General features: G+C 35.8%; 1 protein-coding gene across 1 annotated transcript in view; it reads left to right on the forward strand.

Annotated features, from left to right (window-relative positions):
* Positions 1-11,732, forward strand: part of LOC311276380 (uncharacterized protein) — a 77,244-nt gene extending 65,512 nt beyond the window's left edge. The window contains exons 31-41 of the mRNA XM_084386016.1: positions 2,201-2,260; positions 3,181-3,271; positions 3,396-6,672; positions 6,763-6,853; positions 7,369-7,443; positions 7,546-7,648; positions 8,140-8,229; positions 8,378-8,470; positions 8,588-8,671; positions 8,865-8,997; positions 11,376-11,732. Of these exons, the coding sequence (XP_084242142.1) occupies positions 2,201-2,260; positions 3,181-3,271; positions 3,396-6,672; positions 6,763-6,853; positions 7,369-7,443; positions 7,546-7,648; positions 8,140-8,229; positions 8,378-8,470; positions 8,588-8,671; positions 8,865-8,997; positions 11,376-11,517 (4,239 nt within the window). The 3' untranslated portion in view covers positions 11,518-11,732. The remainder of the gene's footprint in view (positions 1-2,200; positions 2,261-3,180; positions 3,272-3,395; positions 6,673-6,762; positions 6,854-7,368; positions 7,444-7,545; positions 7,649-8,139; positions 8,230-8,377; positions 8,471-8,587; positions 8,672-8,864; positions 8,998-11,375) is intronic.
* The last annotated feature ends 3,640 nt before the right edge of the window (positions 11,733-15,372 follow it).

The raw sequence follows: 15,372 nt of genomic DNA on the forward strand, positions 1-15,372 counted from the left end.
ATTCTGGGAGTTGTTGTCTTTCATCCACATAAGCCAAAAATACTTTTTCTGGCTTTTCTCAGTCTAGAAAGCTCCAAATTCAAAAATTTCTTCACATTTCTTCTACTTAAATGACCTATTTTAAATACACATTCATCTTCCCAGAGGTGAAGTACCCCTTTAACAAATGTGAACTTTTATCTATTAAACATTCCACTGATGATAAAGTATGTGACATTCCAGTCAAATCTGAAGTTAAATACTTAGGTATCTCATCTGATATGTAAAGATCTGAAAAAAAGATCAAAACTGAACTTTGAACCTCTTATTCTTTCTATTCAACGCAAATTTAATTCTTGGTTACAGCGTGATCTGTCTATAACAGGAGTGTTGCTTTCCAAAGCAGATGGGTTATCTCGGGTTATCTCTCCTGCAATGGCTCTGGATGTTTCTGTGGAGATTTGTAGAATGCTGGACAAAATGATAGTAAACTTTGTTTGGAAATCTAAGATTCATTTAATTAAAAAGAGTGTTATGATAGCTGATCGGACAATGGGTGGTTTTTGACTTAGTGGACTTTTCCACTCTTAATAATTATTTCAAGGTTAAGTGGATAAAATATATATTTTTTTAACAATCCTACATCTTTTTGAAATATTATCCAAAATTAGATTTTCAGTTCAGTTGGAGGTTTGCATTTTTTGTTGCGCTGCAACTATGACATCTCTAAAATACCTTTAACTCTAGTTTTCATAAACAAGCTTTAATATGCTGTTCCCTAATATATAATTATATTTTTTCTCCACACAGCTATTTTATCTTGAACAACCAAAATATTAAATATAAAAATAAATCTCTTTTTTTAAATAATTGGTTTGATAAAAATATACTTTTAGTGAGTCAACTTTTAGATGAAAGAGGTGTCTGCTCTCTTATGAACACTTTATGCAAGAATTCTCTCTTCCAGTCCCCCCAAGAGAATATGCCATTGTTTTTGCAATTCCTGATTGTGTGAAACCTTTAGTCAAACCTGGCCCTAAAGTTCCTTTATGCTCTCCACCTATATTTGACAACACTAATCTTTTTGTTGATCAATGTCCTCTCAGCAGATTGTCTAACAAGAAAATTCGCTCAATTCTTAACAGAGATCAGATTTCTTTACCTGCTTGTGTAAGCTTTTGGGATAACAAATTTGATGATATAGTATGGGAAGATTTATGGCTCTTTTTATCTAATAAAGTAGTTGAAGTCTCTATTAAAATTATTCACAATTGCTACCCAGTTAATTATAAATGTGCTAAATTTAATAATAGTATTTCCCCATTGTGCTCCTTTTGTCATCAGGTTGATGAGACAATTATTCATTTATTTTGGCAATGTATATTGCAAAATCTTCTGGGTTGACTTTTCAAATTTTGTTAAGGTATCTATCTTTAAACTTCTGCATAAGCCAAAAAAAATGTTTTTTGGTGAGTCTCTGAAATTAGACCCTTATATATTTTTTTTATTTATTCTTAACTTGCCAAATTTTATATTCACAAGTGTAAATTTTTAATTTTCGATTTATTTTTTTATTTTTAAGAAAGATTTTGAAATATATTTAAATTCTTTGAGGGACTCTAAAAACTCTGCTGCATGTAAGACTCTGCAATGGTGTCAATCATTTAAGCTATAGTTTAATATTAGCTTATCCTAGTTTCGTGTAGATATTTCTTGAGACAACGCCGTGTTTACGTAATTCTTTTTTAGAACAAGGAAAAAAAAAAAACACCGGGTAGGGAAAGCTCTGGTTTCACAGAGATGATTAACTAGATGATTAACTAAAGCAGTGGTTCCCAATTCCAGTCCTCGTGACCCACTGCTCTGCACATTTTGTAGGTCTCTCTTATCCGACACACTCAGTTCAGTTCATGGAGTCTCTCCTAATGAGCTGATGATCTGGTTCAGGTGTGTTAAATAAGGGAGACATACAAAATGTGCAGAGCAGTGGGTCACGAGGACTGGAATTGGGAACCACTGAACTAAAGGATGAACAGATGTGATGATAAGTGTTAGTGTCCATGGTGACTGATGAGTGGTGGGAAACTAGAACAAAGGAACGCATGTGATGAGTGATAACCAAAACAAACTGAACATGCCTTTGACAGTCATGACTTAACTGTAGTTATCTTCTTTTTTTTTTTTTACTTTATCTTTCTGCTTATCGCTTTTGTCTTCCCAGAGACTAGCCAGAAGGGGAATAGATGTACACCTTTCTGGAGAAGGAACATTTAAACTGAAAGTAAGCGATTTAAATAATATTTCCATAAATGGAGAGAGTTTTAAGGGGGAAAAAACTCAGCAAGGATGCATTAAATTGATCAAAAGCTACAGTAAAGGCATTTATAATGTTACAAAATATTTTTTTATTTAAATAAAAACGTTCTATTCATCACAGAATGATTATCACGATAACCACAAAAATATTATTGAGCAGCACAACTTTTTTCAACTTTGATAATAATAAGGGTCACAGTTGGGTCCAATTCTCACTATTACCTAACTATTAACTATGACTTTTGCCTCAATAAACTACTAATTATTGCTTATTAATAGTTAGCAAGGTTTAGGTACTGGGTAGGATTAAAGGATGTAGAATATGTTCATACTTTATAAGGAATAATAAACAGCCAATATCCTAGTAATATGCATGCTAATGAGCAAAAGGTTAACAGTCAGAATTGGACCCTAAACTAAAGTGTTACCATAATAAGAAATGTTTCTTGAGCACCAAATCTGCATTGAATGATTTCTGGAGGATCATCTGACACTGAAGACTGGAGTAATGGCTGTTAAAATTTAGCTTTGCCATCACAAGAATAAATTAAGTTGTAAAAAATATTCAAATAGAAATATATATATATATATATATATATATATATATATATATATATATATATATATATATATATATATATATATATATATATATATATATATATATTTACATTTCACAATATTACTGTTTTACTGAATTTTGATCAAATAATTGTTTTTAAATTTCACAATATTACTGTTTTACTGAATTTTTATCAAATAAATGCAGCCTTGGTTGAGCGTAAGAGACTTCTTTCAAAAACATAAAAAAAGTCTTACTGACCCCAAATATATAAATGGATACCACAGCTGTGTTATCTTTCATGGGGATTTGTGTTACTGTAGGTGGCAAAGACTTATTATGCTCTTAAGGAAGACTCCAGCTGTGCTGATTTGTCAATACATGTGACTGTAGAGGGAAAAGTGGAATACACAAGTGAGTTATGAATTATCCAAGGCAAAATTGAGACTTAATTTAACTACATTTCACTTTTTTCATTTTTCACTTATTATGTGACTGCAATAACTGTGCAATTATTCTTACAAAAATCTATTTTTAGCTAAAGAACGAGAAACTTCTGATTCCAAAGAGCACTCTAAAAATTCTGAAGAGCGGAAGGGCAAAGATCACTCTAAAAAGTCAGAAGGGCAGAGGGGAAAAGAGCACTCTAAAAATTCTGAAGAGCGGAAGGGAAAAGATCACTCTAAAAATTCTGAAGAGCGGAAGGGAAAAGAGCACTCTAAAAATTCTGAAGAGCGAAAGGGCAAAGATCACTCTAAAAATTCAGAAGAGCGAAAGGGAAAAGATCACTCTAAAAAGTCAGAAGGGCAGAGGGGAAAAGATCACTCTAAAAATTCAGAAGAGCGGAAGGGAGTAGATCACTCTAAAAATTCTGAAGAGCGGAAGGGAAAAGATCACTCTAAAAATTCAAAAGAGCGGAAGGGAAAAGAGCACTCTAAAAATTCAGAAGAGCGGAAGGGAAAAGAGCACTCTAAAAATTCTGAAGAGCGGAAGGGAAAAGATCACTCTAAAAATTCAGAAGAGCGAAAGGGAAAAGATCACTCTAAAACATCAGAAGAGCGAAAGGGAAAAGATCACTCTAAAAATTCAGAAGAGCGAAAGGGAAAAGATCACTCTAAAAATTCTGAAGAGCGGAAGGGAGTAGATCACTCTAAAAATTCAGAAGAGCGAAAGGGAGTAGATCACTCTAAAAAGTCAGAAGGGCAGAAGGGAAAAGATCACTCTAAAAATTCTGAAGAGCGGAAGGGAAAAGATCACTCTAAAACATCAGAAGAGCGAAAGGGAAAAGATCACTCTAAAAAGTCAGAAGGGCAGAAGGGAAAAGATCACTCTAAAAATTCTGAAGAGCGGAAGGGAGAAGATCACTCTAAAACGTCAGAAGAGCGAAAGGGAAAAGATCACTCTAAAAAGTCAGAAGGGCAGAAGGGAAAAGATCACTCTAAAAATTCTGAAGAGCGGAAGGGAAAAGATCACTCTAAAACGTCAGAAGAGCGAAAGGGAGAAGATCACTCTAAAACGTCAGAAGAGCGAAAGGGAAAAGATCACTCTAAAAAGTCAGAAGGGCAGAAGGGAAAAGATCACTCTAAAAATTCTGAAGAGCGAAAGGGAGAAGATCACTCTAAAACGTCAGAAGAGCGAAAGGGAGAAGATCACTCTAAAACGTCAGAAGAGCGAAAGGGAAAAGATCACTCTAAAAATTCAGAAGAGCGGAAGGGAGTAGATCACTCTAAAAATTCTGAAGAGCGGAAGGGAAAAGATCACTCTAAAAATTCTGAAGAGCGGAAGGGAGTAGATCACTCTAAAAATTCTGAAGAGCGAAAGGGAAAAGATCACTCTAAAAATTCAGAAGAGCGGAAGGGAAAAGAGCACTCTAAAAATTCTGAAGAGCGGAAGGGAGAAGATCACTCTAAAACATCAGAAGAGCGAAAGGGAAAAGATCACTCTAAAAATTCAGAAGAGCGAAAGGGAAAAGATCACTCTAAAAATTCTGAAGAGCGAAAGGGAGTAGATCACTCTAAAAATTCAGAAGAGCGAAAGGGAGTAGATCACTCTAAAAAGTCAGAAGGGCAGAAGGGAAAAGAGCACTCTAAAAATTCTGAAGAGCGGAAGGGAGAAGATCACTCTAAAACGTCAGAAGAGCGAAAGGGAGAAGATCACTCTAAAAATTCTGAAGAGCGAAAGGGAGTAGATCACTCTAAAAATTCAGAAGAGCGAAAGGGAAAAGAGCACTCTAAAAATTCAGAAGAGCGGAAGGGAAAAGAGCACTCTAAAAATTCTGAAGAGCGGAAGGGAAAAGATCACTCTAAAAATTCTGAAGAGCGAAAGGGAGTAGATCACTCTAAAAATTCAGAAGAGCGAAAGGGAGTAGATCACTCTAAAAAGTCAGAAGGGCAGAAGGGAAAAGATCACTCTAAAAATTCTGAAGAGCGGAAGGGAAAAGATCACTCTAAAAAGTCAGAAGAGCGAAAGGGAAAAGATCACTCTAAAAAGTCAGGAGAGCGAAAGGGAAAAGATCACTCTAAAAATTCTGAAGAGCGAAAGGGAAAAGATCACTCTAAAAATTCAGAAGAGCGGAAGGGAAAAGATCACACTAAAAATTCTGAAGAGCGAAAGGGAAAAGATCACTCTAAAAATTCTGAAGAGCGAAAGGGAAAAGATCACTCTAAAAATTCTGAAGAGCGAAAGGGAAAAGATCACACTAAAAATTCTGAAGAGCGGAAGGGAGTAGATCACTCTAAAAATTCAGAAGAGCGGAAGGGAAAAGATCACTCTAAAAATTCAGAAGAGCGGAAGGGAAAAGATCACTCTAAAAATTCAGAAGAGCGGAAGGGAAAAGATCACACTAAAAATTCTGAAGAGCGAAAGGGAAAAGATCACTCTAAAAATTCTGAAGAGCGAAAGGGAAAAGATCACTCTAAAAATTCTGAAGAGCGAAAGGGAAAAGATCACTCTAAAAATTCTGAAGAGCGGAAGGGAAAAGATCACTCTAAAAATTCTGAAGAGCGGAAGGGAAAAGATCACTCTAAAACATCAGAAGAGCGGAAGGGAAAAGATCACTCTAAAACACCAGAAGAGCGAAAGGGAAAAGATCACTCTAAAAATTCAGAAGAGCGAAAGGGAAAAGATCACTCTAAAAATTCAGAAGAGCAAAAGGAAGAAGATCTGTCTAAAAAGTCAGAAGGGCAGAAGGGAAAAGATCACTCTAAAAATTCTGAAGAGCGAAAGGGAAAAGATCACTCTAAAAATTCAGAAGAGCGAAAGGGAAAAGAGCACTCTAAAAATTCAGAAGAGCGAAAGGGAGATGATCACTCTAAAAATTCTGAAGAGCGGAAGGGAAAAGATCACTCTAAAAATTCTGAAGAGCGAAAGGGAAAAGATCACTCTAAAAATTCTGAAGAGCGAAAGGGAAAAGATCACTCTAAAAATTCTGAAGAGCGGAAGGGAAAAGATCACTCTAAAACATCAGAAGAGCGAAAGGGAAAAGATCACTCTAAAAATTCAGAAGAGCAAAAGGAAGAAGATCACTCTAAAAAGTCAGAAGGGCAGAAGGGAAAAGATCACTCTAAAAATTCAGAAGAGCGAAAGGGAAAAGATCACTCTAAAAATTCAGAAGAGCGAAAGGGAAAAGATCACACTAAAAATTCAGAAGAGCGAAAGGGAAAAGAGCACTCTAAAAAGTCAGAAGGGCAGAAGGGAAAAGAGCACTCTAAAAAGTCAGATGAGACGGTCACTGAGAAGACTGAGACAAAGAAGAGACAAAGAAGAGACTCCATGCAAAACATGCAAAATGATGTGGTCTATACGGTGTGTGTCAGGTGAGAAAAAGATACTTCTGACAAACATCATTTGTCTTAATCATAATCTGCTGTTTTAAAGGTTTATTAGAATCATCTGTCCCCTCACAGGCACACACAGGGGAGGAAACTCTCTGGAATGGCCATTGCTGACATTACTCTACTTAGTGGCTTTGATGCAATCAGTACAGATCTGGAAAAGGTCAACCCTAATCTTATCCAATGACTTTTGACCTTACATGGCATTTTGAAAGTATTTTTAATTAATTGTTTAAATAAGTAATTCAAATAATTATTATATTTTCATTAACCTGTTGGCATGTTTTCATTTAAAATATTTTATAATAAATATATAGAAATCTTTAAAGGTTTAAATAGTTTATTAAATCTATCTATCTATCTATCTATCTATCTATCTATCTATCTATCTATCTATCTATCTATCTATCTATCTATATATCTATCTATATATATATATATATATATATATACAGTGTATATATATATATATATATATATAATTATTTGTTTATTAAATGTATATATTTAATTACTTGTTTATATATAACTTTATATTATTATAATTTAAAGTGTGTAATCTAGACTTCCTCTGTTTTAATATTTATCTGTCTGTATCTTATGAAATGTCTTTCTGCATTTTGGTTTCTTCTGTTGATTCTACTTTTCTCTTATTTTCTGTAACATTCTTTCCAACAGCTGAAAGACCCGGTTGACAGATATATTTCTCACTATGAGCTCACACGTGGAAGAGTGCTGTTGTACTTCAATGAGGTGACATGAGCACAAACACAGTCATAATTAATCATATCTCCCAATAAATAAAAAAAAGTAAAAAATAAAAAAAGTCAAACTTGTATTTCCTTCACCCCTCAGATAGATGAAGATGGGACCTGTATAGCATTCGGAGCCAAGCAAAGTGTGCCCATTGGATTAGTTCAACCAGCTCCTGCTACATTTTATGATTACTATGAACCAGGCAAGCGGTTCCTCCATTTCACTTCAAATGTACAGTATTTTACTGGACTGTGACATTTATCTGTTAATGACATGATAAATATAATTTGATAAATATTTAATAAGGGAGCATAATATCAAAATGTCAAGGTGTTATAACTGTCTTGACATAATAATGAAGATAAAATCGTATTAAAGAGCTGAATTCTGAAAAGATAACATAAATTTTTCATATGTAAACAGGGTTTTTTTAGTTTTTTTTTTTAGGAAATTATGAAAAAAGAAACATTTGAAGTGTGTGTGTGTGAGAGAGAGAATATTTCCTTTTCAATTGATTGTTACAACACAATATTTGAGTTATTACATCAAAATTTTTCTTTAAAATGGTGTAAAAGTTTTTAAAACCATTTGAAACCAACATGAATATGGAGTACATATCCAAAAACTTGATATTCAAAAGTTTTTTGTCACTGATGTAAATGATGTAAATATCAATCCCCATCGTTTTCACAGACAGGAGATGCTCTGTGCTGTACAGCGCCCCCAAGAGGAGCAACATGGTCTCGGTCCTGTGCTCAGATGATGTGTGCCAATGTGCAGAAAGTAGGTTCTCAGTAATTCGTTTACCATTGAATCAGTTACACCCATTTTAAAACCAGTTAGCATATCTATACCACTCCAATGATTGTTAATTGTAGAAATGGTTTGATTTTTATGCCATCATAAAATCTAATGGTCTATGTGTCATCAGGGAATTGTTTCTCTGAGAAGAAAACAACTGAGATGAAAATCACAAAAAAGGACAGATATGAGTATGCTTGTTACTACTCCAACATTGACTATGGTTTGTGCCCCAAATTTATACAAGCAAACATTAACAAAACCTAAAAGATTTTTGAGGGTCAAATATTTTCACTAAAGCAGATATGACCTTTACTAATGCATATTATTTTTCTAACAGCATTTGAAGTCATTGTGGATTCAGTTACTGAAGAGAGCAACTTTATCTTTTATTCAACATCTGTAAAGGTGGTCCTCAAATACAGTAAGTAAATATTTTGTTATTATTTTCCCTATAAATAATAGCAAGTTCATTAGTGTCACATGCATTACATTAATTACGAGCAATACAGATAATGTCAGGAGCATTTTAAAAATAAATGAAGAAAGGACACTGTGCTGAGCTTGTTATTTTATAAATGCTCAACTAAATTAAGAGTTTAACCTCTAAACCTCAGTGGGAGACTTGGATGTGAACCCAGGCAGCACACGGGTGTTTGCCAAGAGAAAGCACTGCAAGGGTGAGCTGAAAGAGGGTGAGACGTACCTCATCATGGGCAATGATGGCCCCACCAAAGACTCGAGTGAAAAGTAAGTTATTTTTTATTTTTTCATTTAGAAGATGTATTTCTTATTGAAAGGTGAAGTTTGGGTGGGACATATTTCGGTATGATTTCGCTCTTCGGTCTGGATATTTAGAAAAGTTCTAATACACTTAATATATATAATAATTAGTGCTGTCAATTAATTAAAAAAATAATAATTATAGATTAATCACACTTTTTTTTTCCTGTGATTAATCTCGATTAATCGCAATTAAAAACAAGTTTTTATACGTTTTTAATATATTTTATAATGTAATAATTTCACAGTTAATCTCCAAATTAATGTAGAAGCAACAAAGATGCTATATTTTAAATACTTATATGGCATATGGCATATTTTTATGAATGAAGGTTACTAATACAGCTACTGATGTCTCGATGTCTCCCACATTTTAAAACATTAATTATAGCCATTCAACATTAGTGTTGTAAACAGTTTTGTATACAGTAAAGTGCTCGTTTTATTTTTTACATTTATTAGGCTTCAAAAAATATAACAACTTTTAATTTAAGTGAACTTCAAATAATCCTCACATAAACCCATAATAAATATCATATTTACCTGTGCCCTCTGAAATATACAGAAATTGAATAAAGTTATCAAACAATCTGCACTGCATAAATTATAAATTAAATATAGATTAGGATAATCCTTATTAAAGCTACATAAGTTTTTTTGTCAAGAGCAGTGAGTGAATTTCTCTGTTACCTTTGCTCTTTGATTAACTTTACTGACAGAAAGCATTAGTGGTTGCTGTCACTTTTTAAGACCTGCCGCTAAGATCTCACACCCGTCTCATTCTCTCACAACTCTTAACGTTCATTTAAGACTGCTCTTATGTGGATACTCGACAAAACTGACATTTTGGCATTAATGTGAGTATTACTGTTCGTTCAAGCGCGAAAGAGAAAGAGACATGGCATTCACAGACAGCGCGCTCTCTTTTGTACTGTCACTCTTTAAAAGCGTTTGCGTGAATAAGATCGTGATCATATAACGTAAAGCTTGCCAAAGGATGACAAAAAATGGATGCTGCGTTAAAGGGATAGTTCACCCAAAAGTTAAAATTAGCCCATGATTTACTCACCCTGAAGCCATCCTAGGCGTATATGACATTTTTCTTTCAGACGAGTTATGGGTCAAAATCACCATAAAGTGCCTTTGAGACTTCACAGTTTCCCTAAAAAAAATCTGAGATTTTCCATTTAACTTTATATGTGTTGTATTAAGGAGACATTAGGCAGTTAGAAATGCATATTGGTCAAGCTCCAGCACTTTTTATAAATTAACTGCAAGCTGACAATATAAGAGCAAACGATAAAATATGTCGAGTTCACGCGCGTGATCATAGCAACTAAACCTATGCGCGTGAACTCGGCAATCGACTACTTTGGACTACAACCGAAAACAGGATGTAAACACAGGTATTTGCGCTGGCTTAAATAACATCATTTTTATACATATCTTTCACATCTACTGCAGTCAGATTCACTCGTGTTCACTCAGAAGGAATCACTCACATTTTCTGTGCACTTGTAATGACACATCAAGGATGTTAAGAGGCTAAAAGCAGGTTTACTACTTGCCCCATTGAAGTCAACAGGGTGCAAATTTTAAAAATAGAATAACTCGGTGTAGGCAACACCGATTTTTGTCGTTGTTCTCTGTATTGACAGCACTCCAAATGTACAAAAAAATGAGCTCAATGTTAAAATTGACCGGAGTTCTCCTTTAACGCGTTAACGTTGACGGCACTAAAAATAATATAATTAATTTAAATAGTTTCCATACTTTTCTGGTTTATACACTAGCCTACCATTAATCAGTAATTATTTTTTTTTAACAATAATAATAATAATAATAATAATAATAATACTTTTAGCAAGGATGTATTACATTGATCAGAAGTGACTGCAAAGGTTACAAAAAAATGATTCCAAATAAATGCTGTTCTATTGAACTATTCGTTAAAGAATCCTGAAAATATGTATCACCAGAATTTTTTTTTAAATAAAAATATGTATGTTTCCACAAACTCACAGCAATATAATGCAGTCTTGGTGAACATAAAAAACATTTTCTAAAAATTGTACTGACCCCAAACTTTTGAAAGGTAGTGTACATGTAACAAATTCAGATCTGCTTTAATACTAGAAAATAACTTAATACAATAATATTAAGAAAATAACTTTATACTTGAAAATATACAGTAGCTGCCTATACATGAAAAATGTAGGATCCCTTGCATTTAGATTATTATATTTCAGGGTCTTTGGCAAAATTGGCATCACAAACCTTGAAAACAGATGCACTAGCATATAGAAGACCTTAAAGCTAATAGACATGAACTCTTTCTCTCTCAGCATGCAGTACCTGTTGGATTCAAAGACATGGGTTGAGCAGAAGCTATCAACCTCAACATGCCAAGAAGCAGTCAATAGGATTTACTGCACGGAACAGAATGATTTTGTGAAAAAGTACCAAGTTGATGGGTGTGTAGTCTGAACTGAAATTTGGGGAATTGAATAATTCCACATGTAACTACAGCCGAGGAGGAATCTACATGCATCCCTAAATTGTAAACCAGCTTTTGTAAATAAAGCTCATCTTTTTAAGCTACAGATTATGATAACTATAAACCTGTACGACATGCATATGCTTTTCTGTTATCATGTCTTAAAATAAACTTGCTTACAAAGCATTTTAATGTACGTATCTTCAAAACAATCACAATAGTGCATTATTTCCCGCCCACTTTTTCAGCTGCATTTTGTTCCAGAAGTATTTTTTTGTTTACGTGTTATAAGACATAAACAATGCCAACCAGCTGTGAGGTGAATCACAACATCACAAACTTTTATTTGAAGCAAAAATGTCATTGAAAATTGGAGAAAAAGAACAAAACCGTTAAGTCAGTGACAAATCTCGCCTGAGAGCCCAATCACTTCGAATGGTTACAAAACAAGCAAATGGACATTGGTGAGTGAGATTTGCATTGCAAACCACTCTCCGTGCCACGTGTATACAAGGAAGTGTGCAGCACTCACTCATTCAAGTTTTTGCTGAGGAGCCGAGACGGTGTCCAGGCCGTTCAGCAGTTGCACAGGGATTGTGGTGACGGAGCGAAACGTATCCATTCCCTCATTCCGGGAACGGGGGATACATTAGTAATCTAGTCAAGTCACCTTCATTTATATAGCGCTTTTAACAATATAGATTGTTTCAAAGCAGCTTTACAGTGATAATAGGAAATTAAAGTAACAGATTGTTTTGGTTTTACAGCAGCTCTAGAATAAAGTTATTGTCCAGTTAAAGTTAGACTAGTTGGGAGAGACTAGTTGAGACTTCAGGACTACGTTGTCGTCGTGTCCAGGCGCAGGTCCTTCATCAGATCTGGATCCGGCGGACTGCGGTAAACCTCAGGATAAACAGAGAGACTAAATATTAGCGTAGACGCCATCCTTCTTATGATGTAACAAGTACATCAGGATTTATGGGAAGTGTTCCCGGTTCCGGCTGACATAATCTATGCAGCCTAACATTGAATTATAGAAGTCTGTAATGTGTTATGTGTATGCTAGGTCTGAGAGATGTGTTTTTAGTCTAGATTTTAACTGACAGAGTGTGTCTGCTTCCCGGACAATGTTAGGAAGACTGTTCCAAAGTTTTGGTGCTAAATAGGAAAAGGATCTACCGCCAGCAGTCGATTTTGATATTCTAGGTATTATCAACTGGCCGGAATTTTGAGATCGCAATAGACGTGACGGACTATAATGCGTTAAGAGCTCGCTCAAGTACTGGGGAGCTAAACCATTTACTGTAATGCTTTAAGTAATCAGCAGTATTTTAAAATGTATACAATATTTAATAGGGAGCCAATGCAGTGTTGACAGAACAGGACTAATATGGTCATACTTCCTGGTTCTGGTAGGAACTCTAGCTGCTGCGTTTTGGACCAGCTGTAGTTTGTTTATTAAGCGTGCAGGACAACCACCCATAATAGCATTACAATAATCTAGCCTTGATGTCATGAACGCATTAACTAACTGTTCCGCATTTGTCATTGAGAGCATATGACGTAATTTAGATGCGGTTTTACTAGGGGTGTAAAAATGTATCGTTTCTACGATGCATCACGATGCAGACAAGGACGATTCGGTATCGGTTCATTAATAGACCATAACCGATTATAATGTACTGATGCTTTTCTGACGTAATTTGTCGCGGTAGCATTCAATGGCAGAGGGAGGTGAGACGCGAGTGCGAGAAAATAAAAAATGCTCCCACTACTTTAAAAGCCTACATCTGGGGACATTTCGGCTTTTATGAACAACCTGGTAAGCACGGCCTGCAGAAGACCTGTGTGCGCTCATGTCACGCACAAATTGAATATGCAGGAGGTAATACCATTAACTTGATAAACCACGTTAGCCGTTTTCACCCCGAGCTGTTTCCGACTGGCAGAGTCTGACTGCTTTAGAGATGTGCGGATGAGCTCCAACGTCACCCGAATCTGTAGCCAAAAATAAATCATCCACCCGCCCCAATTTTCGCTGATTTAAGTATCCGCACCCGATGGCCAAATTACAATTATTCTGTGTTACGCGTGATTATAAATGGATGATCGTCACCTTCAACAGCGGACTCGGCGACGGTTGATGCGCGCATCTTTAATGGTAACATAATACACTGATTAATGAGCGCTGCTTTTAAATGAACATTTCTTTAAAACAACATTTATTTGACAGATTTTCCTTTTCTTAATGCCATAAACAAGCTTTACTCCCTTGAAACTTAAACTGTCTGGAATGTCACTGTTTCTGTCACTGCGACTTCCCGAACAGGCGAGCACGCGCACACATCACTTTTGAAGTAAAATTTAAAATTGAGGATGCGGTGCATCGCGATATCGAATTGAACTGAATCGATGACATGATAATCGTAATCGAACCGAACCGTGAGACCAGTGTCGGTTCACACCCCTAGGTTTTACAGATACTAGACACGTGACTTTGGAAGATTGGCATCAAAGAGCACACCCAGGTTCCTAACCGACGACGAAGACTTGACAGAGCAGCCATCAAGTGTTAAGCCGTGTTTCCACCGCAGGAACTTTACCCAGGAACTAGGAAATTTGGGGTGGTACTCGTGTGTTTACACCGCAGCAACCAGGGTCTAAATGAAGTTCTGGGTAAATATTTCCCCCTCAGAAAGTCCCTGCTGGCGAGGTAGTACTTTTTTAAGGGGGTGGGACTTGTGCGCTGAACATGCTGATTGGTTGAGTTCCACGCAGCATTTTATTTTAGACCGCCATTTTTTTAAATTGCGGTTCTTGGCTTCGTGCAGTAAGAGTTGTCTGTTGTCTTCGTGCAATAAGTTGTCAATATGGAATTTAATAAAAAATACGACCGCTGGACCGACGAGGAGGTCCAGGCTTTAATAAGCGTATTTGCAGAAGAAGAAATCCAGCGGGAACTGGAAACGGCAATCCGCAATGAAAAGGTATACCTGAAAATATCGAGTCGGTTATGCGAGCTGGTGCATTGTTCACACTGGAAAACAGTGCAGAGAGAAGTTAAAAAAATTAAAACAAGCTTAACAAGAAATTAAAGGATCACAACAATAGAAGTGGATCTGATCGGCGTACCAACAAGTGGCTTGACCGCCTGGATGCGTTGCTGGGACACAGGCCGGCCTTTTCTGGAGCAGCGGTGACAAAAGACTCAGCAATTGCATTGTTGGAATCACTTCAGGAATCTGAGGACCAGTCGGTTGAAGGTAAAAAATATCACATCTATATGATATTGTCTTAAACTCGTTGCAGTGATAAAACAAACTAACTTTTTTCAACGTGTTTTTACAGATTAAATGAATGGCCCCAATGATTTGCAGCCAACGGAGACCAGTGTGTTTTCCCCTGCAATCACCAGTAGCCCTCGTCCCATGTCTCCCGCTGAAACGCACACACGCCGAGGTATAAAACAATGTTGTCTGTTGACAAATTATACTTCAAAACTGACCTAATTGTAATCCTAATGGTGTGGGGTCATTGTGTTATTTGTTTATTGTAAACTTAAACGGCTTAACTTAAATAAAAAATATGGAGGATGATGGCCCAACACAAGTTTAAAATGTAAGACTTTTAGTGAAAACACTTAAAATAATTGTTTTATGGTTTTATTGTTTCAGGGTAGGCATGTGTATTTATTGTCATGTGTTTCTTCACTTAGGTAAGAGGAAAAGGGATTGTGACGTCCTTGATGCGCTGAGGGACATGGAAGATGCTAACCAGGCCGCCCTGCAGCTTGGACAAGAACAGCGTGACAAATATATGCAGCTGTTACTTGAGAGCCAGGCTGA

Source organism: Rutilus rutilus (genome assembly GCF_951802725.1).
Source record: "Rutilus rutilus genome assembly, chromosome: 17".
Classification (NCBI taxonomy): Eukaryota; Metazoa; Chordata; class Actinopteri; order Cypriniformes; family Leuciscidae; genus Rutilus; species Rutilus rutilus.